General features: G+C 40.2%; 1 protein-coding gene across 1 annotated transcript in view; it reads left to right on the forward strand.

Moving 5' to 3' along the window:
• Positions 1–21,871, forward strand: part of LOC109990884 (collagen alpha-1(XI) chain-like) — a 45,111-nt gene extending 23,240 nt beyond the window's left edge. The window contains exons 15-66 of the mRNA XM_065955946.1: positions 216–269; positions 374–427; positions 570–623; positions 725–778; positions 870–923; positions 1,007–1,051; positions 2,154–2,207; positions 3,397–3,441; positions 3,756–3,809; positions 3,890–3,934; positions 4,022–4,075; positions 4,203–4,247; positions 4,677–4,730; positions 5,107–5,151; positions 5,912–6,073; positions 6,194–6,247; positions 6,351–6,404; positions 6,485–6,529; positions 6,965–7,018; positions 7,155–7,199; positions 7,290–7,343; positions 8,688–8,741; positions 8,913–8,966; positions 9,052–9,159; positions 9,386–9,475; positions 9,574–9,627; positions 9,781–9,888; positions 10,396–10,503; positions 10,603–10,656; positions 10,746–10,799; positions 11,925–12,032; positions 12,142–12,195; positions 12,299–12,352; positions 12,446–12,499; positions 12,604–12,657; positions 12,815–12,922; positions 14,095–14,148; positions 14,694–14,747; positions 14,873–14,926; positions 15,142–15,195; positions 15,281–15,388; positions 15,479–15,532; positions 15,658–15,711; positions 15,797–15,904; positions 17,332–17,385; positions 17,488–17,523; positions 17,630–17,683; positions 17,842–18,169; positions 18,398–18,510; positions 18,654–18,722; positions 19,786–20,019; positions 20,938–21,871. Of these exons, the coding sequence (XP_065812018.1) occupies positions 216–269; positions 374–427; positions 570–623; positions 725–778; positions 870–923; positions 1,007–1,051; positions 2,154–2,207; positions 3,397–3,441; positions 3,756–3,809; positions 3,890–3,934; positions 4,022–4,075; positions 4,203–4,247; positions 4,677–4,730; positions 5,107–5,151; positions 5,912–6,073; positions 6,194–6,247; positions 6,351–6,404; positions 6,485–6,529; positions 6,965–7,018; positions 7,155–7,199; positions 7,290–7,343; positions 8,688–8,741; positions 8,913–8,966; positions 9,052–9,159; positions 9,386–9,475; positions 9,574–9,627; positions 9,781–9,888; positions 10,396–10,503; positions 10,603–10,656; positions 10,746–10,799; positions 11,925–12,032; positions 12,142–12,195; positions 12,299–12,352; positions 12,446–12,499; positions 12,604–12,657; positions 12,815–12,922; positions 14,095–14,148; positions 14,694–14,747; positions 14,873–14,926; positions 15,142–15,195; positions 15,281–15,388; positions 15,479–15,532; positions 15,658–15,711; positions 15,797–15,904; positions 17,332–17,385; positions 17,488–17,523; positions 17,630–17,683; positions 17,842–18,169; positions 18,398–18,510; positions 18,654–18,722; positions 19,786–20,019; positions 20,938–21,084 (3,870 nt within the window). The 3' untranslated portion in view covers positions 21,085–21,871. The remainder of the gene's footprint in view (positions 1–215; positions 270–373; positions 428–569; positions 624–724; positions 779–869; positions 924–1,006; positions 1,052–2,153; positions 2,208–3,396; positions 3,442–3,755; positions 3,810–3,889; positions 3,935–4,021; positions 4,076–4,202; positions 4,248–4,676; positions 4,731–5,106; positions 5,152–5,911; positions 6,074–6,193; positions 6,248–6,350; positions 6,405–6,484; positions 6,530–6,964; positions 7,019–7,154; positions 7,200–7,289; positions 7,344–8,687; positions 8,742–8,912; positions 8,967–9,051; positions 9,160–9,385; positions 9,476–9,573; positions 9,628–9,780; positions 9,889–10,395; positions 10,504–10,602; positions 10,657–10,745; positions 10,800–11,924; positions 12,033–12,141; positions 12,196–12,298; positions 12,353–12,445; positions 12,500–12,603; positions 12,658–12,814; positions 12,923–14,094; positions 14,149–14,693; positions 14,748–14,872; positions 14,927–15,141; positions 15,196–15,280; positions 15,389–15,478; positions 15,533–15,657; positions 15,712–15,796; positions 15,905–17,331; positions 17,386–17,487; positions 17,524–17,629; positions 17,684–17,841; positions 18,170–18,397; positions 18,511–18,653; positions 18,723–19,785; positions 20,020–20,937) is intronic.
• The last annotated feature ends 1,137 nt before the right edge of the window (positions 21,872–23,008 follow it).

Genomic DNA, 23,008 nt, shown 5'->3' on the forward strand with positions numbered 1-23,008 from the left:
GATGACTTTTTCTTCACTAATTCTGTTTCCTGCTGCGTTGAATTTGAGCTGTGACAAAATTGCATTTGAAGGAGTCACCCCAAAACATGTAGAGTGTAATTACACTTGAAAAAAAAGAAGCCATGACAAGGGGCTTCTGTTGTGGTGGTCCAGTATTTGGTAGATTCACACAGGACATGTTTACATCAACTTGTTGTCACCTTGTTTTCCCCCAGGGTGCACCAGGTCCCTCTGGGCTGAAGGGGTCCAGTGGAGATTTGGGGCCAGCGGTGAGTCAGCTGGTTGTCTTGAAAACACACTTTTCATTTTATAACACCTAGCTCATCTGAAAACAAACTCAACTTTTATGATCTATGCCCCCTTTCCACCTCAGGGTCCTACAGGGCTGACTGGTATCCCAGGTCAGAACGGACGCATCGGGAAAAGAGTGAGACATATTATTTTAATTTGTCTTAATCAATTTCTTCCTTTTCTCTTATTAAGTTGTCATGATCATTTTCAATAATTCAAAAATATACAGTTAGTCAGTGTAGAATTTAAGATGTGTAATTTGTGTTTATGTCTGTCAGGGTCGTGCGGGTACAGACGGGGGTCGCGGTGCAATTGGAGAGACTGGAGCAAAGGTGCAGAAGAAGTGATGTCACTTGTTAAAAGCTAATCGACTCTTCTGTCGATTAGAATATAGAATACGTTAAAATATAAACGTATGTCTCTTCTTTCTCAGGGGGATAGAGGCTTTGATGGCTTGCCAGGACTTCCTGGAAATAAAGGACATAAAGTAAGTAATCTGCCTCAATAAGTGGGGGGTGCTAAACAGATTCTTCATGAAGCCACGTGCTTACTACTTTCATGTGTGTGGTTTTTCTCAGGGAGACAGGGGGAAGCCTGGTCCTCTGGGTCCTTCTGGAGAGCCAGGAGAGAAGGTGAGAGGAACCTCTGGTTCAGGGTTGTCATGTGTTTTGTTTTTGTAAGTACAGGATGTATTAATGTTTGTGTTGCTTTGTAGGGTTCTGAGGGGCCGTCCGGACCAAGAGGACAACCAGGTGATGCTGTAAGTGTCACATATAATCGAAAACATCAGACACATAAAAATGAAAGATTTACATTTACCAACCTGATTTTAATCCAAAATACTGTAATATAAAGTATTTCAGTGAAGACACATACACACAAACACACACATACACACACCCTACCCCAACTTTAACCCTAAATATCATTTTACAGAAGTTGTTACACATTTTAGGAAACAAGACTCTTTGCATTTTTGCTTATGATAAAATAACCCTTACTAACCCGTTACTAATTTCGATACACCAATCATATGCCTACAAACGTATTTGCATCATGACATTGGTGAGTGGACGCAGCCGAAGGCAGGAAGTAGGTACTAAAGAACAGAATAAAGGAAAGAAATGAAAAAGAATTAACCCAAGGATCTGCTGTTGTCACAGTTTAGTTTTTCATAGAAATAATTATTCTGTTAATAAAATGGTTGCACAGTGAGTACAGGGTTCAGGCTAGTGGAACCACTGGATTAGGTTCTTTAACAACAATGATTTTATAGGAAACTTTAATGGTCTTGGTCCTATTGAGAGATTACCAAACCAGGTGATAAAGTCAGAGGTAAAAACAGGCCCAATCATGGAATTGTAAAAACAAAGGTAGTTAGCCTGTATGAATACTGAAGTCTGAAAATCAAATTAACCTATAACTATTCCTGGCATTGGGTTCATTATTGGTAATTTATATCAAGAAACTGAGAAATAGTTCTGCACATAAAAAAAACATACAATTGGGTAAAAGTGTTTTTACAACTACTTTCAATAAGAATTAGATAAACGGTATATAACATCTTAATAAATGAGCTTCCTATGTGCTGTTTTATGCTTGAATGTAGCCGGGCTAGTTGCATCCCTTATTTTTCAGTGCTAAGCTAAATGGCTACTGGCTGTAGCCTACTGTACGTTACTGTAATTAATCGAAAGTTGCATTGATCTTTTTATCAAACACTAATACAAACTGAAAAACCCTTTACTTCTTATAGAGGAAGATTCAAGTTGGTCGACACAAAGATAGTAAAGTGAAAGGAAGGTCACGCTCATTTACAACCAATAATATCTCATTTAATGTAACTGTGATGTGTTTTTCAGGGTTCCAGAGGTCTGAATGGTCCAAGAGGACGTCCTGGTCCCGCTGGCCAGATTGTGAGTGAGACATATATACACAATGTCATAAAATGTCTGCACTGCCACACACACAGTCACAAAACATTCACAGTGAGACACATTTGGGGCGGCAGCAGCTCAGTCTGTAGGGACTTGGGTTGGGAATCAGAGGGTTGCCGGTTCAAGTCCGGGTGTGGACCAAGTTTGGTAGTTGGTCTGGTAGCTGGAGAGGTGCCAGATCACCCTCTGAGCATTGCCGAGGTGCCCTTGAGCAAGGCACCAAACCCCCTCCCCACCACCAGCTCAGGAGCGCCCACTGTGGGCAGCTCCATCACTCTGACATCACTCCATTAGTGCATGTCCATATGATCCTGTTTGTGTGCATGTATGTATATACCTCAGCCTATGTGTGTGTTGCATGAATACAGAGTGTAAAAACTGAAATTTCCCCTCACGGGGATCAATAAAGTAAATCTTCTTCTTATTAGTGTCTAGCCTAAAGACATACATTGCTCTTAACTATCTGATTTTCACAGCTCTTTGTTTATCTGTGCGGGGAAATTAAGGCTCCTCTCATAACCAACATGAATGTAGATGTGGTCTTACTGTTAGATAAAGCCATGTGATAATGCCTTATCATGATGTAACTGTGTTTATCCATTCGTTAACATGATGTTATGTAATTCTGATCTCATTTAAGCGTATCTTAGCTAAACGCTATATTACATCACCAAACACCTGGAGCATTATCTTATCATTTGCAATATGGGTGCACTTGTAGAAACACAAGCTAGAACTTGTGTTCATCTGACACTATTTTTATTTGTGTTGTGTCAGTTAATCTAGCATAAGAAGCCTCAAGCAAGGAGGTGCCTGAGCCAAACCCAACAGGGGGGCCTTATGGGTTTCGAGGTTTTGTTTTGTTGATGTCAGTAGCAGGTTTATCTAACTAACCTTGGACATTCTGAATTTATTAAAAGTTTTATATATTAAGCCAGTGCAGTCCTATTTTATCTTTTATTTGGCCTGACAGCGAAAATAAATTATGTTTTATGAATAGAGGGTTTATGTGCCAGAAAATAAACCACAGTCAGAGAAATATGGCTTTGTCTGCATCTGAAAAAAATAGTTATTGTTTGAACAAATCTCTTGTGCCATGAGGGTACTTAAGAACAAGAAGAAAATGATGACTTCCTTCCATTAACTGTCTTTCTTTCTCTTCTCACAGGGTATTCGAGGAATTGATGGTGTTCAAGGTTCAAAGGGCAACATAGTGAGTATAATCAAAAAAAAGACAACATCACAAGTTACACTAATGTTCAGAAGTGATATACCCTTCCTGTCTCCTATTTGTTTTCTCCTAAAATCAATGGAATAACAATTTGTTGCATTTTAAAGCAAAGAAACATTCTTTTTCTTCTAGTTGAATGTAATACATATTTTTTATTGAATCCATGTTGTGAGATAATGCCTTAGAGCTCATGAATACACTGAGGTTAGAAAAACAACAGTGGACAACAAGCGATATGGATTCTACAGCATGATGACATTATTATTTTAAATGACAGATTTTCCTTTTTATAACAGGGATCTTCCGGAGAAGTCGGAGCCCCTGGACAGCAAGGAAACCCTGGGATTGTGGTACGAGCAGAGAACAGATAGAAAATAAAACAATTGCATATTAAGGTCTAAAAGAAACTAATGCTCAATCTATCATGCAGGGATTTCCTGGTCCTCAGGGGTTAGTAGGGCTTCCAGGAGAGAAAGTAAGACACTTTCAGTTTTTTTTTTTTTTTTTTTACTTTGAGGTAAAAGAGAAATCCCTTATTGAGTGATGTTTTGTTTTCTTAAAGGGGCCTCAAGGGAAGAAAGGGATGCAGGGTTTACCTGGAAACGATGGGCCCCCAGTAAGTACATGCATCAAATATTTCTGAGGATTCGTATTGTTTATGTATCCGATAGACCCTAAGCATGTTATAAAATCAAAACTATATCTATCCAACTACAGATATAAACATGTTCTAAATTCAACAGGGTCATCCTGGAAGAGAAGGTACTCCAGGTGAAAAAGGACTGCCGGTAAGTCTGTTGTCTGTATGTGTGCGTGTTTGTTTTCAATGAAGGCCTGTTTTCTTGCTCTAACTTGAACCTGTCAGTCACCAAAGGATTAGTTTCACATTTTCAGAGGGACTCTTAAATCCCACTATCTAGAAGTAAAGTGTTCCTAACTCTTGTTAAGCCAGAAATTGTCTTTTTTTTTTTTTTTTTACTCGTCTTTGCAGTTAAACTAACAAGAAAGATAGTGTGTTGATTATCCAGCCCTGCTGTTTCCCTTTGTTTCCAGTCTGTGTGCTAAGCTAAGCTTAAAGACTACTGGCTGGCTGTAGAATCTTATTCATGAGACTATTATTAATCATCATCTCACCTTCAGTCAAAGCAAGAACATACGTAGACAAGTTTACTTCTCAAAATATCAAACTATTCTTTAAATTTGTGGGTCATTTCAAGGGTCCCATCGGAGTGCAGGGTCCTGTTGGATACCCAGGACAACGAGGAGTTAAGGTAGGTTAAATGCAAGGCCTCATATTCCTGATTTTGTGTACAACCCCTGGGATTCAAGGTGGATTCAAGGTGGCCTGATGAATTTCATGGTTCTCTGTTAGTAACAGGAATCCCAAACAATGAATCAAAGCAATAAAATGTTTTTTCAATCTGATGATAAAGCTACAGACAGTTTGTTTTTGGAGAAAAGTTAATTTCACTCAAGACAACACTTTAGTTCAATATTATAAACCCTAACATGAGATTAGGAATTTGAAGAAAGGATTGAATCAATTGAATGTTTGCCACATCATGAGGAAGTCTTGAAAACCAAAGATGCTACATCATGTGTTTTCTGTTTCCTTGTTGACCTACTCTTTGTTTTTTCTGGTTGAAGGGAGCGGATGGAATCAGAGGATTAAAGGGAAGCAAAGGCGAAAAGGTGAGGCAGTAAAGTGGTACAATCTGTGCTAATCAGGATGTTTTGTTGCATGAAACTTATAACATTACCCACATTAAGAACGGACAAGGTCCCATTGTTAACGATCATGTGTGGGTTTATGATGTCTGCTAATTTAGACTTGGGCTTTGTCCCATTTAAGAGACCGCATCCTTCAGTTTGTGCATTTGAGGGCCTGTAACATCACAGAGTCTCAATGAAGAGTGTCCCATCAAGGATACTCCTTCAAATGAAGCCGACAAATGCATCCTCCTTTCCCTGGCCAATGAAGGATCCATCCGGCCCAACATATAGATTCATTGGGAATCCATTTTTTTAATTTTTCTTTTTATCAAAGTTTGGCATTACAATTATGAATTGGCCTACAGCACACAAGCACAGACTCAGCATGAGGTAATAAAACAAATCACGTTCAAATGGAAGCATACAAATTAAATAAATAGAGAAAGAAAATAAATTATCCTTAAAAAAAAAAAAAAAAAAAAAAAAAAAGTTAAGTTACATAATGTTGCTTTGGTTAGCTAGTTGCAGCTGCCAGGTTGCTACTTGAAAGGAGTGATGCTTAGTAATGAAAAGGTAAGGGCGGGGACAGCTAGTGATACAAAAAGGGAATCCTCTGTAGACCAGATTGTCTAATTTCAGTTCAGCCTGAGCTTTCTACGGGGGCTACGAAGGCTGGATCCGTCGTAGGATGCTCCCTCTGAAATGAGACGCAGCTTTTGAGTCTTTATTCTGTGTGAAGGGAGAGGACGGGTTCCCCGGGGCCAAAGGTGAGATGGGAGGAAAGGGAGACAATGGAGACAACGGAGCTACAGGTGGCCGAGGAGAAGATGGACCTGAGGGGCCAAAGGGTCAGACGGGTCCTCTGGGAGAAGCTGGTTCTTCTGGTATCGCTGGAGAGAAGGTGCATTGCTAAATTTGCATGCAGAATGCTTATCATGATCAATAAAGTTGTCCATTAATACTGATGAAACAATGCTTAAAAGAAGAAGAAGCTGAAAGTCGTATTGTCTCTATTTTGTAGGGGAAACTCGGAGTTCCTGGGCTACCAGGATATCCAGGGCGACAGGGGCCAAAGGTATGATAGAACAGTCACCAATGTTTGATTTATTGAATACAAACAACTATTAGAGTGAGTATGATTAATGCACTGTTAATGTGTGTGTCTTCCTCCTCTTCAGGGTTCTGATGGATTTCCAGGTTTACTGGGAGCTGCAGGGGAAAAAGGGAAGAAAGTGAGTAGTTGATTTACATTTTTATGATGTAATGTCATGAGATCAGAATTCTCCATTGACTTCCTGTCTCTTGTACCCAGGGTCCTGCAGGACAACCAGGAGGCGCAGGCCAGAGGGGTCCAAATGTGAGTGCTGTGTCACAAATCATTCCCTGGTTCAGTGGGCGATGACTTAATAAATGCAACTTGGATGCTAACAATTTTAATGTCGTACAATTAAGTTCAATTCCTTGGGAATTTTCCATTACTCACTTTAGGATCAAGCTGAAATACATGACACAGCATGTGACACCTGTGTCTAAATTCAGATTTAAAAAGTTTGGAAAATGATTATTTTTCACATTAAACCTGAGATACTGTTTATTTTAACCTTTATCATCATTATGCATCCCCCTAATAATCCCAATGCTGCAGATATCTGAGTCATGCCTGTGTTTACTGATCCAATCAGTTTGCTGTGTGCAGTAGTTAGTCTCTGTCTCCTAAACTGCAGAATGGTTTGAGACCTCCTGTCTCCTGCCTGTCCTGTGTTAGGTCTCACTCGTGTTTCTTCTGTGACAGGGTGCACGAGGTGCCAGGGGAGCAAAAGGGCCTACAGGGAAGTCAGGAGAAAAGGTCAGCTGATTCTCCTCTCAACCCCCCCCCCCCCCCAAAAAAAGAAACATCTCATCTGTTGATGTTTAAAGTTTAACACACGATGTTAGCTGTTTAATCCAACCTTCAATGTAAGTGTTCTTCTCTCATTTCATAGGGTGCCTCGGGACATGATGGGCCCCCAGGATCTCCAGGAGACAGAGTAAGAAATATGCTATTAATCTATGTTATTAATTAAATGTTTGATCAGCTGATTGACCGCCTGATGTAATGGCCGGGTATATTCTTTTAGGGACCTTCAGGGCCGCAAGGAAGGAATGGAGAGTCGGGACCTAAAGGAGGAAATGTGAGTTGTGACAAACCAAACACAAATATTAAAATGGTTCTTAAGTCATAAACGTGTTGTTTTGTGTTAGAGTCTGTATGAGGGTAAAACGTTTTTCCACTCCACTGAAACAAATACCACTCTTTATGTGGTATACAAAAAAAACTTTGAACTTTGAACTTGATGACAAGCCAAAACAGGGTCCAATAAGTTGTTCTTCATACTCCTAGTGTTGCTGGAGCTTTGGGACCTCATCAAGCTTTTCACTCTTTTTATCACTAATTTACTATGATGAGTTTCTTCTTCTGCATGCTACCTCATCGTCACTGAAAATATTGGACTCAGTATACCATGCTGCGTTGTGATTGGTCTCTGGTGTAGGCTTCCGCACACATCATTGTGTCTTGTATGAAAGTAGGATTGTCTTCCTCATACAACAGAAGGATGGGACATTGGTACATCTATCTTTATAAGGCCGTACTACATGAACTTCCTTATTATTTATGTTCACCACTGATTCCTAAAACTGTCAGTAGCTGTAACCTGCAGTCTCGTGGACTCATCATGATTGTTAACGCTCTAAAACTCTCTCTGTCTTTGGTAAAAGTGACTTTAATTTGATTTGCCTCTTCATCTTTGTTTATGCCATAAGGTCACCTTAAGCTAGAGCATTTTACTAATTTGTTTGGATGATCTTAAAAAGAGGATTCGAGATCATCTGATTAGTGTATGTACATGTCTTACTGCTTCACATTGTAAGCTTATTGTCTGATTTCATTTCTGCTTGTTATAGTCTGTTGTTTGTTCTCTGTGTGAAACTTTTCAACTGCTGTCTTGGCGAGGACTCTCTTGTCAAAGAGAATTTATATTACAATAAGAATTTTCCTGTTTGAAAAAGGTTAAATGAAGTAAGAACATGTAGTATCTTGGCCTGCACAATAATTTAATATTCTGTTAAGGTTCTCATGTTTTCATTTTCTGATATCAATTTGTCCGACTGAGAATGCATAGGAAAGGAATCCTGGTCACATGCTGACTCAAATCACCGTCTGTTGCCTGCAGGGGACAGCTCCCGCAGACTAATTTGAGTAGTTGAAAGGTCCTGTAATAAAAAGCTTCTAGGGGGAAATGTAATTTTTTTTTTACCTGGGACCATTGTGACCAGTTATTTGCTCTCTTAATCATGCACATCAGATGTATTACTCAAATTTCAGAGGCATATTTTTTTTTCCTGAACATCCATTCATTTCTCAGCCTTCCCTTGCTATATACAGTATATATCTATAATTGTGTGTGTATGTGCCCATGTTTCTCTAAGTGTGTGCTCATGTATGTGTGTGTGTGTGTGTGTGTGTGTCTTTAAAGGGTCCTGCTGGGAAAGACGGACTTCCAGGTCACCCAGGTCAAAGAGGAGAGCCGGTGAGTTGGTTAAAATTTCATGACAGGTCAGAAAAAGTCATCAGTAGCTGCAATTTTTCTGTGAGAAATGTTCTCACTCACACACACACACACACACACACACACACACACACACACACACACACACACATTAAAGATTTTTTTTCAACTTTTCTTCTTCTGTCACTTCAGGGATTCCAAGGGAAGACGGGGCCTCCAGGACCCTCAGGTGTTGTGGGGCCTCAGGTGAATAACTTATGTAATATGTCTCCTGCCTTGGACTTCAGGTATGTATCAGTGTAACTGACTCTGTCAATGTTGTGTGTTTCAGGGTAAATCAGGTGAACCGGGTCCAACAGGTGACAGAGGACACCCGGGGGCACCAGGTGTTCCAGGAGAGCATGGTTTACCTGGGGCTGCTGGGAAAGAAGGAGGAAAGGTTGGTCCACCCGCATGTTAACAGTGAATATAATTTCAGAGTGTCATTATTATTTTGTTCTATCCTTTCCTTGCTCATATTCTCTATATTCATACTCTTCTGTGTTTTGATTTTGTTTGTTTTATCCCTGTGATGTTCAGAACTATGTGTCTTTTGAAGTAGCTATATAAATAAACCTCCTATTAATTACTGATTTATTTATTGAGTAATTCATTCTGCATCTCAGGGTGATCCGGGTTTACCAGGGACATCAGGGAAAAATGGTCCTACAGGACTGAAGGGGTTCAGAGGAAGCAGAGGAGCTCCTGGAGTTATGGTAACATACACATGAATACATACAGTACACAACCGACACATGTATTTCTACTGAAAATGATATTAGCAACATGTACAACTAATGTTTAATCTCTTCAGGGACCTCCTGGCCTGAAAGGAGGATCAGGACCTAATGGATCCCCAGGAGCTTTAGTGAGTCTCAGAACGTCTCTTATGTTCATAAAGTTCAGGGTGTTGTCTGTTTTTTGTTTGTGAAAGGATCCACCTCTACGTTGCAGGGGTTAAAATCATGTGTTGAAAACCATTATCATTCCAGTGATGTTAAACAACGTGTTATTTCTGTAGGGGGCGTCAGGTGAGAGGGGACCTCCAGGGTCAGCGGGTGCCATCGGACAGCCTGGTCGAGCCGGATCAATTGGAGGACCTGGACCAATGGGAGAGAAGGGCGAGCCTGTAATTAATTATATACATTTTCTTTCTATATTAATGTACTTAAGGTTTTTTTTTAGGTTTGTTTAGTCTTTGCTATAGACTTTACTCATTTTCAGGGACAAGGAAATTAAAGAATGTACTTTTTGAACGCTAAATGAGCGCGTTCATTGATCATGCTCAAATTTTTGGTGAATGGTGAACTGAACAGTTTGCACACAATCCTTTAATTCTGAATTTGTTTCCTAAAGTGCTTTTAAAAAATATAGTCCTAAATCATATAGTCCGTACGTTCGCTATTGCAATAATATGAACACATCAGGTCAGGGCTGATATCTATTCTTGTGCTATCTCCCTCTTTTTCTCTGCCTCCCTAGCTTACCTCTGTATACAGTTCTTTTTTGCTCCTATTTTTAAGTTCTGTGGAATGAGCTCTGATCTAGCTCATCTTAATTGTGAACCTGCACAACACTGTCTGTGTTCATTTTTCTTGTAAGCAGACAACACATGTTGAATGTTTGTGTTTTCCAGGGAGAGAAGGGACCGATCGGTCCAGCAGGTCAGGATGGAGATCAGGGACCTGTTGGGTTGCCTGGGGCAACAGGCTCTGCAGGACATCCAGGAGACGATGGGGATAAGGTAAACTGTCTGTTTCTTTGTGTTTCACTGTTGCTGAGAGTTTAAATGTGTGTTTGTACCCCGTGATAAATTGTGAATCTTTTTGTGTATTGTCTACAGGGAGAGCAGGGAGAGTCTGGCCAGAAAGGCAGCAAAGGAGACAAAGGAGAATCAGTGAGTGTACAGCTCAATATGGCCTAAATTTCATAACCAGATTAGATCTGATCATGTCTGAAAGCTTACCCCCCCCTCTCTCCCTACAGGGTCCTTCTGGACCTACAGGCACTCAGGGGGTAGTCGGCCAGCCAGGACTTCCAGTGAGTCTACTCCTCTTCTCTTTGAACTATTTCTTCTCTTTAGTCAGTGTAAAAAAGCAAAAGAAGGTCTCAAATCCTACATAAACATGTTTATAGAGAAGTGTTTGTAGTCCCACATGTGAAAATGTCTTCTTTTGAGAAATATTAATAGATGCTGTTTTATACCCACTCTGGTTTGATTTTTATCTTTGATCTGGAGGATGAAAGGGCTCATACTTCATTTCATTCCCGTTAGAAATAATACATTTTATTGGCAACCTTGCACGTATATTCTTTGCTGGGAGTTAGAAACTTAGGCCATTATCCCTTATATATTGGTTTGTTAACTACAAAGCTACTACTACTGGACACAGTTAGCCTAGCTTAGCTTGAAACAACACCTGGAAAGCCCTCTCATAAACACTTGTTTAGAGTGTCAAGCTAAGTTTGTTCATCTTGGAGAGGGAACATGTCACAAAAGTTTTTTTTTATAAAGATTAGTTAAGAAAGAATTGTGACAAGATATAAAGTTAGCTCGGGTTTGTTGCGTTTTGTTACCTGTGGAGAGAGCCGGGGTGGCTGTTAACCCCTTTTCCTAATCCTTTTCTAAACTAAGCTAACCAGCTGTTAGCTGTAGCTTTTTATTTAGCTTCCATGTATGAGAGTGGTATCAATCTTCTCAACCATCTATCAGCAAGAAAGCAAATACATGTTGTGACCCATTTTAACATTCCTAATTGTAGATATAGTCAGTGAGATGACAGTTTAACTATTTAAAACGTGTGACAAGCTTCCAGAAGCTTCCAGATTATCATTACAATCATTGCAAATTATGTTCCAATCTGTCCACATACAAAACAATTAAACATAAAACGGTCAAATTCAATCCAAAATCCTGGTAACACTCGGACTGGCTGTCACGCTATCGTTCACACACCAGCCTTACTCATCTGGTGCCTTGCCTTTATGTATAGCATAAGACAAGGCTCCACCTAGTGATTATTTTCTGAACTACACATTTACTGTACACAAAACAGGGTGTTACCTTGTCTCTCATAAAAAGTGTAAATAAAGGCAAAAATAAAAAACACATTTTGACTCCTCTCTGTGAACTTCATCACCATTACACATTCCTCTGTGCACCAGGGCATAGATGGTCTAGTGGGCCCCCGGGGCCAGCAGGGCATGTATGGGCCGAAAGGAGATGAGGGACTCCGTGGATTCAAGGGCTCCAAAGGACCAATAGGATTACAGGTGAGATTTGTGGAGCAGTCAGGCCCTTCAAACGACTTCTGGATAGATGGATTGAACTTGGAGCTTCTTTTTTTAATCCTCTTGCATCCTGTTTGTTTTTTAACCACAGGGCATGCCCGGCCTCCCAGGAGAGAAGGGTGAGAGTGGACACGTGGGACTGATGGTGAGATAATACCCTGTTTAACGATCCGTCCCTTATAACTTTCACATTTGACCTTAATCAACACAAATTAATTCGCTGACAATTCTCTGTCTCTCTGTTTTAGGGTCCACCTGGGCAACAAGGCCCTAATGGTCCTCAAGGACCCGTGGGGGGACAGGTAAGTCTCACGCTTATTTTAATGCATCCTTGATTAGTCAAGCATTCATTTTTAATTCTGATAAAATGCTGTGATCTTGGCCGTTTTGTGCAGGGTCCCAACGGTCGTCCTGGGATGATAGGAACGGGTGGTGGAAATGGAGAGAAGGTGAAGAAATAATTTACACTTTTTAGAAAACATACTTTTTGATAATGTTTCTCCCTAAAGAAATTGTGCCGTCCTCAAGTTCTTGCATATATTTTCTCTCTAAGGGGGAGGATGGAGAGGCAGGGGACCCCGGCTCAGTCGGTGTTCCAGGAAGGCTGGTGAGTTTATTTGCTTTTAATTTCGGGGCACATTTCAACTTCAAAGTAATAGATCAAAGAGTGTGCTTCCACCATATTGGGGTTTTTAAGCTTCTTTTGCGCTTCTCCTCTGCCCCACTTTTTCTTAATCGCTCACTCTGCTCCTTTGCTTCTTCAGGGAGAAAAAGGAGACCAGGGAGAGAAAGGAGATACGGGCCCTTCAGGAGCAGCTGGTCCTCCAGGAGCAAGAGGCTCTACAGGAGAGGATGGAGCCAAGGGCAACGCTGTGAGAGACAATTTTCACCATAAATGTGTTGTCATAAACTGTAACTTTAAAATCGTGCTGTCAATCGATTAAAAAAACGTAATCGTGACTATTCACTGTAGAGGCTGTCAATTTGCCTAGATAGTTAATTTAAGATTTTGGGTTGTTGTTCCCAGGCAACCCCCTGGATCCGCCCCTGCTGCTTAGCCAAAATGACCTCTACGCGCTCACCACTACACATAGCAAGGCACCTGTTATACAGCATTAAGAATGCAAACACAGGACCACTCAGACTTCTATGTTTGAGCTTAAGCCAGATGTAATCAAACAGCCCAACATGAGTGCATAGTCGTATGTTTAGCCTAACGTCAGTGCCCGAGAATCAAAAGTTATTGAAGACTTACCTGCAACAGAAGGAGCCTCTTTTACTGACTGCCATTCGTGTTCACTGTCTTCTCAAATGACTGTTTGGAAGTCAGATCGCCCCATTCTGATACATAAACTACCTCTTCACTCGCTGTGAATGACTCGATCAGGAGATGAGTCATTCACAGTGAAGTACTGTAGACTCTTAAACAATCAGTTTGTTTGCATTAAAGGCAGGGTTGGTAATTTTTGAAAAACTAGCATGATTTTGAAAGTAGCATTCCCTCAGTGCTCCGTCTGCACCCACCCCCCTCCCCTCTGTGCTCCCTCAAAAGCCACGCCCCTTACTTACATTGACAAGCCCCATTGGTCCAGAAGCGGACCTCTACTCGTGCTTTGAGTGTGGGCTCGTGAATGCATGGGGTAGAGAACTGGCAGGGAGACAGGGAGACATGATTGGTTCATCAGATTGGTACCTTGTGGCAGACATTGGTCAAAGTCTTTACATGCTTACAGCAGCTACAGATGACGGATTTTCTTCGTTTCTTTTTTCAGAGCACATGAATTATTAATGTCTGTCAGGACCTAAAGACAATTTCAAACAAAGTGTATCTGTAGAAAATTACCAACCCTGTCTTTAAGTATTTATTCAACCTCAAAAGATATGGAGGCATTTCAACAATTCCCATTTCTGTGAACTTTTCTGCTTCTGCAGTTAGCGTTGCATTTTTAGGGCACATGATTTCACACAGGTTTCCAGCCTACTACTCCTGTACCATGTATTCAAGTGCAGAACAAGCTCAAACTCTCCCTCGCTCTCTCCTCAGGGTCCTATAGGTCTCACCGGGGACCTCGGTCAGCAGGGAGAGGCTGGACCCAACGTGAGTTTCTCCTTTTATTCAACTTCTTTTTTCTGCAACTTTAATTCGAACCCAAATGTTGGCAGGAAATTACCTTGTAGGTCTTTGTGGGATCAACCATGTAATTTTCCTTTGCTTGAAGATATCTCTGCAAAAATTCAGTTTGTTTCTTTCTGCTTAAAGGACCAAAAGCTGAAGAAAATAATGAATACATATTTAATAGGCAGAACTAGAGCATTAACCTCATATCATATCAGGAGACATACCGTAATTCAATGTTTAAACATAATGTGTAGAGAAGGAAAACGTTCCCATGTGCTCATTTATAATCTAGTACATTTAGCTTTATTGGTTGTATTAATATCATGTGTTTCATCAATTTCTTACAGATGATTTACAGGTTTTTATTTATCTAATTTAATATGTCCCATAATTTTATCACATTTATTTCATTACTTTAGATTAAGGGTTTTCAACATGTTTTTTATAATGCTGTATAGAAATCTCCTACTTTATTTTCCTCGAAGAATAAAACTCTTCTTCTGTCCATCATTTTTTTATATTAGGGTGTAGATGGCCTGTCCGGGTCTAAAGGAGACACAGGAGACCCTGGAAAATCTGTGAGCTCCTCCATTTTCCAACATAACACAAATATTTTTCAAGTTATAGATCATGAACCTTTTTTCGTCATCACACAATGCACGTACTGCCATATGATAGGGTTTTTTTTTTTCATTTTGTTTAGGGACCCCCAGGAGCGGCAGGCGAACCTGGGCCATCTGGACCTCCTGGGAGAAGGGTTTGTGTTTTTGTGTTCATATGTCAGCGTCAGGATCAAATTTTTTTAATTCTCTGTTAGACTAATTGATATCTAAACTCTCCTCCCCTGTTATAATGACTTTTAGTGTGTGTTTCTCAATCCTTTCATACCATCTCTGTGTGAACTTTTGTGTTATTTGTGCATCAGTGTAAAACAGTACATTCATGTAAAACAGTTTTAAATGCTGTGTTCAGGGCCACTTGGGGAAACCAGGAAAAGAAGGAAAGGCAGGCCTGAAAGGAGCAAAGGTGAGTGTTTAAAACAATATTAAAATAACAACATCTGAATGCTTATAGCTTCACAGTACATCACCCTGTTCTCATTCTGTTTCAGGGTGCCCGCGGTTTGGAGGGTCCCATAGGGAAGACAGGACCTGTAGGTGCACAGGGACACTCAGGAAACTTTGGACCTCAAGGTTTAAGAGGGATCCCTGGGCCTGCAGTAAGTTAGAGATAAGATCATTTGCAGCATTGCAGTGTAGCATAACAAAAACTGAGGTTCTACTACTCCTGTCTTTTTGTCTTCTCTCAGGGAGAACAAGGTTTAAATGGACCCCCAGGCCAGACAGGACCCCCAGGTCCCATGGTATGACAATTCATAGATTCAATAACATAACAGAGAAGAAAAATAATATTTCAAATAAATAGCAAGAAAGAAAAACAATTTTATTCAGTTTATCAACTGTTTGATCAAACATTACTTTCCCTCAGGGGCCACCTGGATTACCAGGACTGAAGGGAGACCACGGCAAGAAGGGGGACAAAGTATGTGCATTCTATACAAGCATAATCAGTTAATACAAACCTTGACTTTATACAGTTGCTGAGCTTATTTTTGACGTCTGTGCAGGGTCATGGTGGTCTTATAGGTCTGATCGGGCCACCAGGAGACATTGGAGAGAAGGGGGACAGAGGACTGCCAGGGAACCAGGGACTGCCGGGTCCTAAGGGAGATGAGGTGCTTCCACATACATTGCAGAGTGGGGCTAAGATTTAGCTCTGCTAGCATCCCCTGTCTTCAGTCCTCCTTGCATGTAAACGTCCACATTCCTGTTCTAAATGTAGTTACACATTGCTCTAGTCAATATGCCACTTTAACCTGACACTGCCAAACCGCACCATCCATTTTCTGTGCTTGTGTACATCTGGGTAGTAGAGCAAAAAGAGCAGGCCCATTAATTGGAGCTGCAGCTAGTGTATTGCTACTGCCCCAGCTAGTGGCAGGGGGCTGCGTTTCAGTCTGAGGATAACATTTGACCAACATCAAGGGCCAAAATTATTAATAATTTATTTGACCGACTTGTAATTCTGGTTCCGACCAGCGATAGGGGGACAAGGTGCCAACAGGCAAAATGTGGGCCTAAGAGTATGTTTGTGGCGGTTAACCCAGCATGGCCTCATACCCTAAAATGTCAAACTGAAGCTGACAACATATATTTAGTGACGATAAGATAAGTTTTTACAGGTAAAACTTCAGAGTTTTATAACAGTTCTTGTCACTTGTTCATTTTGTTGTGTTGAGATCGTTTCTATTTGTCTATATATGTATTCATACTGGGACGGCGATATAGGATAGGCATTTATTTTGTTTTGCGATACAAGTTTGCTGATCTCCTGACAGGATCTTCACCAATAAAGAAAAAAGAAAAACTATTAACAAAAATTAATTATTTTTTGAAAAGTCGCACTCACCTGAACATGCAATTCAGAATTGTTGTTATTGTATGGTGTACGTTTTCAAGCATTTTTTCAGATAAGTTAAGTGATTAATAACAAGTACATTATGTTTGACATACGGAAAACAAGGAGCAAAGTGTTTAACTAATGCTGAAGTCCCATCGAGTCCTATAGTCGATCTGAGCAGGTTAATCCATCTTAAAAGGATAAGTCTAACAATATTTTTATGTTTTTAGAATTAAAATAAACAACATGAATTATGCAAAGTTAAAAAAAAAAAAAAGAAGCTTTGTATTGCCAGACAATTTTTAGAACATAATGTCTTAAATTCTTACAAAACATGTTAGAAAATGCATCTTTGACCACACTTGCCATCATAGTCCTAATCAGCCTGTCAGTGAGAACGGTGGTTGCCTCATTTTTTCCAAAACTATTACCTGACAAAGACATTTTGTTGAAAAAGTTTGATAATTAAATTTTTGGGTCGCTGAGTCAGAGTGCGGGCTTGTCATCCTTTTCTTGTTGCTGTTGTGTAATTGCCATGCATCCACGTGATCTGTATATAAGCTCCGTCTTTCTACTAAATTCTATTTTTCCTAATAGTCATCAAATCCCACGACAAGATTCAAAACAACTTTTTTTTTCTTCTCTCAGAAATCTTCTTGTTCTCATTCTCTGACGTTCATATTTCTGTCTTGGTAAAATCAGGGTCCAGTTGGTCCACTAGGTTTTCATGGTCCTCCTGGCCCCACTGGTCTGTCTGTGAGTATACGAGATGATTATACACCAATACAAAAATATACATCATTACTGTAAGCATTTTGAGAACCTTCACATTATCTTTGACTCTTTACACTCTCACAGGGTGCCATCGGTTCAAAGGGTTCTAAAGGAAACCAGGTAAATGTGTTGCTGATCGTTGTATTGGATTAATAACAGCTACCACGTCAGAGCCTGATACCTCTCCAAAAACCCATATTGATCTATTTGCTCTGTTTCTATCAAGGGCCCTATTGGTCCTCGAGGAGACACTGGGCCTGCTGGACCTCCAGGACAACCAGTAATTATTGTTTATAATTAATTATTGTAACTTACAGACATTGAGGACATGAAGCACCAATACAACTATGAAAAACATAACCCACCTGCTTATCTGTTTATTTGTCATATGTTTTGTTCGCCATCACAGTCTTTCTTTCTCTCTTCTTATCTCCTCAGGGATTGCCAGCAGTCGGGATGTCCCCTCTGCCAGAGCGAGGACGCAGGAGGAGAACGGACAGTGTGCTGGACGGTGCTGCACTTGAGGAAGAAGAGGAGCAGGTGGAGGAGTCGGTAGATAGAGGAGAGGAGGAATGGATGCAGGGAGACCAGGCGGGACAAGATAGTTGGATGAAGGAGAAGGATAGCAAAGGCATGGAGGAGGTGTTTGCGTCTCTGTCCTCTATGAAAGTTGAGGTGGAGGGTCTGCGTATCCCCATGGGGACGTTCCACAGCCCAGCCCGCACCTGCAAGGAGCTCTGGCTCCTCAACCCAGAGCTCCCTAACGGTACTTTATCAGTTTATGTTTTCAACTAAGTCAGCTGCATGTCTAGACTTGTCTTATCTGGGTGTTTTTTACTCTGTCTAGCTGTTGAATTTCTATTTGACCATCTGATATGGTGTGGGATTTTTTGTTTTGTTTGCTGTGTTTTGCTTTTTTCAGGTGTTTTTTTTTTTTTATCTCTCTTGCCCTCCTTACTCTTTTTCTCTCTCTCTCTCTCTCTCTCTCTCTCAGGTGAGTACTGGATAGATCCAAACCAGGGTTGCCATAGAGACTCCTTCAAGGTGTTCTGTAACTTTACTGCGCAGGGAGAGACGTGTCTGTACCCCGACAAGAAGTTCCAGTCTGTAAGTTTAATTACAGAAAAACACAAACACACACTTTCACTGGGCACTTTTTAAGAATCTTATTAAACAATTTAAAGCCAATATGAGCTGAATAACATTTCATGAAGAGATTGAAATAAACTAAATCATTTTCTGTTTTTCAGGTCAAGTTAGCAGCCTGGAAAGGGGAAAAGCCTGGCTCCTGGTATGGTACATTCAGGAAAGGAAAACAGGTACAGTGTGATGATTTTCCATACTATCAATTTGTGCAAAGTAATATTTTCAAACCAACAGAACATTGCAAAGGAATTTTACAAACACCTCTGCAAATGTGTACGAATGTGTCGAGTGTGCAATTATTACGCATTTTTTAACTGTGAGCAACAGCACTGCAATAAGGTTTGTGAGCGGCGGTGTTAAGGTTGTTTCTTCTTAAGGGTTCCTTCGGTATTCATCTTCTTTTGAGGTTTTTACCAGGACCTGAGCTACCTGTACAGTACATAGCTCATACTCTCCCTAAACAAGAGGCCCGTTATTTAAACGGTTAAAATGACACAAAAAACTGTTACAGGGGGCTAGCTTTGTTATTAGCTGAGCTATCGCCAACCTTAGCTTTCTATTGAATGCAAATCAACATCACTTTTCTTCAGCTTTGAAAACACACTTAACCATTATTTTGATCAAATGAGCTTTTTGCTACAGTTGCTACGTTACAACAGCTTGCTGAGATGTTAATAATGAGCGATGCATTGATCTCTGGTTCTCTATATATACAATTAATAGTACGGTAGTAAAGTGTCTACAGAAAACATTGTTATGAATTGGTGCTTTTCAAATAAAGACTGATGATGATGATGATGATGATGGTGGTAAAACTATTGTCACTCACCTGAAATAGGAAAGGCCATAAATATCCATTCTTCTTATAAAGAGCGGGTTTAAGCAACATTCAGGTATGTTCTATAAGAACGAAGACTGTAGCTGCTGCAGTGAAACAGTATGACTGTGGTTCATGGTTCAAAGAAATGGTTAGTCTGGGTTTATAAACCCTCTTGTGCCAAACGTCTTGACACAACATTCAAAGAAATATTCAGAGGCTTCCAGTGAGCTAAGTGTAAAAATATTACATTTAATAATTCAGGAAAGTTATCCTGCCAAAAATCTAGCGTTCTCCATCAATAAATCAGTTTTAACACTCTCGTAGAATTAAATGAACAGAATTTAAGTGTACAAAACTACATTTCTGTGTTCTATACTAAAGTGTGTTGGAGTGATTCTGGTGTTATGTTCTTCCAGTTTTCATACTCAGGGTCTGATGGTGTTCCAGTCCACGTGGTCCAGTTGACCTTCTTGCAGCTACTGAGCGCAACAGCCAAGCAAACCTTCACCTACCACTGCCTGAACTCTGCTGCCTGGCTGCATGCTGCCACCTACAGCCACGAGCATGCAGTGCACTTCAGAGGCAGCAATGGGGAGGAGCTGACACACGAGAACACACATTACATCAGTGCACTCTACGATGGGTGTCAGGTAAGTAGCACAGACACAAATTCAAGCGTGAACTTCAGTGTTAATTTTGGCAGCTATTTTAGATTTTGCGTTAAGACAAAAATGCTCATTAGTTTGAGTTGTATTTTAGTCATTTTTACCGTTTATGGTTTTAAGTCTTGTCCAACTTGGAAAATTCAATACATTTCATTCCAGTTTTAGTCTTTCAAAAGCTGTGATAATTTAGTCATTACTTTTAGTCAAAATGTTTTCTGTCTTCTAAAATAATTCAATTATCCCAATACGTATTAGTTACCCCTGGCAAACAGTATGACATTTGGTGCTTTTGTGTTGAAGGCTGAAAAACGGAAGTGTGGTCCTTTGTATTAAGGAGCTATTGACTCAAATCACAACACTCAAAGGCTCCTCAATAAATGGCCCGTGGTGAGCCAAATGAATTTATCTGTCCGGTGTTGAAACAATTCAAGGCACATTTGAATCACAGATGTGTGAACTTTATTTGTCCCCGGGGGGGCAATTCAAACTGACACGGAATGAAAATTTAAACAGGGTTGCAGTGTAAAGATGATGTGTCAGGTCCCGCTGCGTTGCTGACGGGCTGTCAGGACACTCAAATAGGAAAAAAACTTGAAACAAGCTGATTCTGTTTTTGACGCTTGCTCGTGTCACATGCTGTTAGGACACGATGTTAGCCCTATAAGGTTGCTAATAATATGATTATATACACAACCTAGTCATTCACTGCTTGGTCAGGCTGGTGTGAACCTGTTGGCGCCTGTTATCGTGTCAGCTCCTACTCTCTCTGTTGCTCCACAACAAATGTGAAATAAAAAATGGACACACATTATTTTCATATTTTTCATTAACAAAATCATCACTTGAGAACACTTGCATCTATTTTTTGCTTTCTGATTGATGGATTATGTTTCTCTCCTGCAGACACGCTCAGGGCAAGAGAGGACAGTGTTGGAATTTGATGCGCCACTGTCCAACACGCTCCCCATCATCGACATCTCCGTGCCTGATTTTGGGAAGGGAAACCAGAAGTTTGGTTTCCAAGTTGGCCCGGTCTGCTACAACGGTTAACAAATCCGAGGGTGGGGCTTAAAAAGGGAATTATTTAATAGGAAAAAAAGAGCCATGGACACTTTTTATATGCAGGGAGAAAACTACATTCAAGACTTTACCTGGACAAAATATTTATAAGTTGATTTACCTACAACAGTGTTCTGTCATTTCAATTTAATTGTTTTATACAGATGTTCATTCACTCATTAATTCTTCTTAGCCTTCTTTTTGATCTCATCCATTTTCACAGCTTTCTCATTAACATTGCATTGACTGTCAGCTGCATCATTAGTTTATTTGAGTCATTCCTCTTTGAAGGAGTGATTGGTGCTCCCACTGTTTCAACTATTTCTTTTAACCATGTATTGATCTATGCACTCATTCCTCATCTATACACACGCCTATGAATATTATGATCAGTGAATCCTCTTTAAAAATACAGAAACATCACATTTCAGGCACATTCACTCACCATGTAGTTACATGTTATTATCAAACCTCAACTTGTTGTGTTTATTCTTGTTTGTTGTTGTAATTTTGTTGTTATTATTAACTGTAATGTGATGTATATTGGAGTGTAATTCATCACGGTGCTGTTATGTAGCTCCTTACAGGAGTACATTATTTTGTAAAAGGGAACTGGGGCAGTGCATTTTTTTTTATATTGTGAATCCATGTTATATATTTCTTAAACATTTCAAACCAAACTGTGGTACATGACTGCCTCAATGTCTGTCTATGCTTAGTTTTGTTGGGAAGTGACTAACATATTTTAATAAAAGTACATAATGTACATTTAAGTTAACGTGATGGGATTTTGTTTTATTGAGCTTGTTCGCAAAGAAAAGACAACAAAGAAATCTCAGGGGAAAAGGGACACACTTACCTTACAACCAGTGAAGTTCCTTTTATGCAGGCCACTCTTTTTCCATGGTGACAGGGTTCGTTCTTGATGACATGAGACTGTTTAATGTGTGTCAATTAATTTACAGCAATTTCTGCAAATAGTAGATCAGCCAATCCACCACTTTTGCTGTACTCACATATGCACTTTGAAAATGTTCTAGAAAATCAAAGATCAAGATTTACTTGATTGATCCCGCAAGGGGAATTTCTGTTTTTACACTCTGTAAATCATGCAACACACACATAGGCTGAAATATACACACATGCACAAACAGGATCCTCTGGACATGCACTAATGGAGAGATGTCAGAGTGACGGAAGGGGGTTTGGTGCCTTGGCTCAAGGGCACCTCGGCAGTGCTCAGGTGAAGTTGATCTGGCACCTCTCCAGCTACCAGATCAACATCCATATTTGGTCCGCACCGGGACCTGAACCGGTTCCCAACCCAAGTCCCTACTGTGCTGTAAACACCCAGCCAGGACACATCACCCAGTAGCACCTGCTGCAGACTGGATTAGGTAACGTTACAAGTAGCGGCTGAAACTTCTACAAATAATGTAAGAAATATGTTTCTAATGTAAAAATATGAGTCCCTGCTGCTGGCTGCTTACCGTAGTTAGTTTTTTATTAGGTTTATATATGAACGTCGCGTTTTTCCCCGTCGCGTTTTAAACAGCTGCAACTGTTTAATAATATTTTTTAATTGGCATGTTTTGTTTTGACGTGCTACCAGACTTGTTTCATGTAATGTTCTGTGTGTCTCGGAGCGCTGCTTTCAAATGTATGTGTAGTGTTCTTGTTAGGATTTGTTGGGAGAGTTTGATATTGAATGGTCTATGCTCCTGGAAATGGCCATTTTAACTTTACAGTCCAACTTCAGGTTTTGTTTCCATCAAAGTGTGAAATAGCCTACTGTTTTGCTACCGTTTTAGATTTTTATATTGATCATTTTGATACATTTTCGATGCAGAGTTGTGACAAGACAGATGTTGACAAGTCCCTATTTTACTCTGAAGCTAAAGAGTCTCTTTTAGTA

This window comes from Labrus bergylta, chromosome 1 (assembly GCF_963930695.1).
Source record: "Labrus bergylta chromosome 1, fLabBer1.1, whole genome shotgun sequence".
Lineage (NCBI taxonomy): Eukaryota > Metazoa > Chordata > Actinopteri > Labriformes > Labridae > Labrus > Labrus bergylta.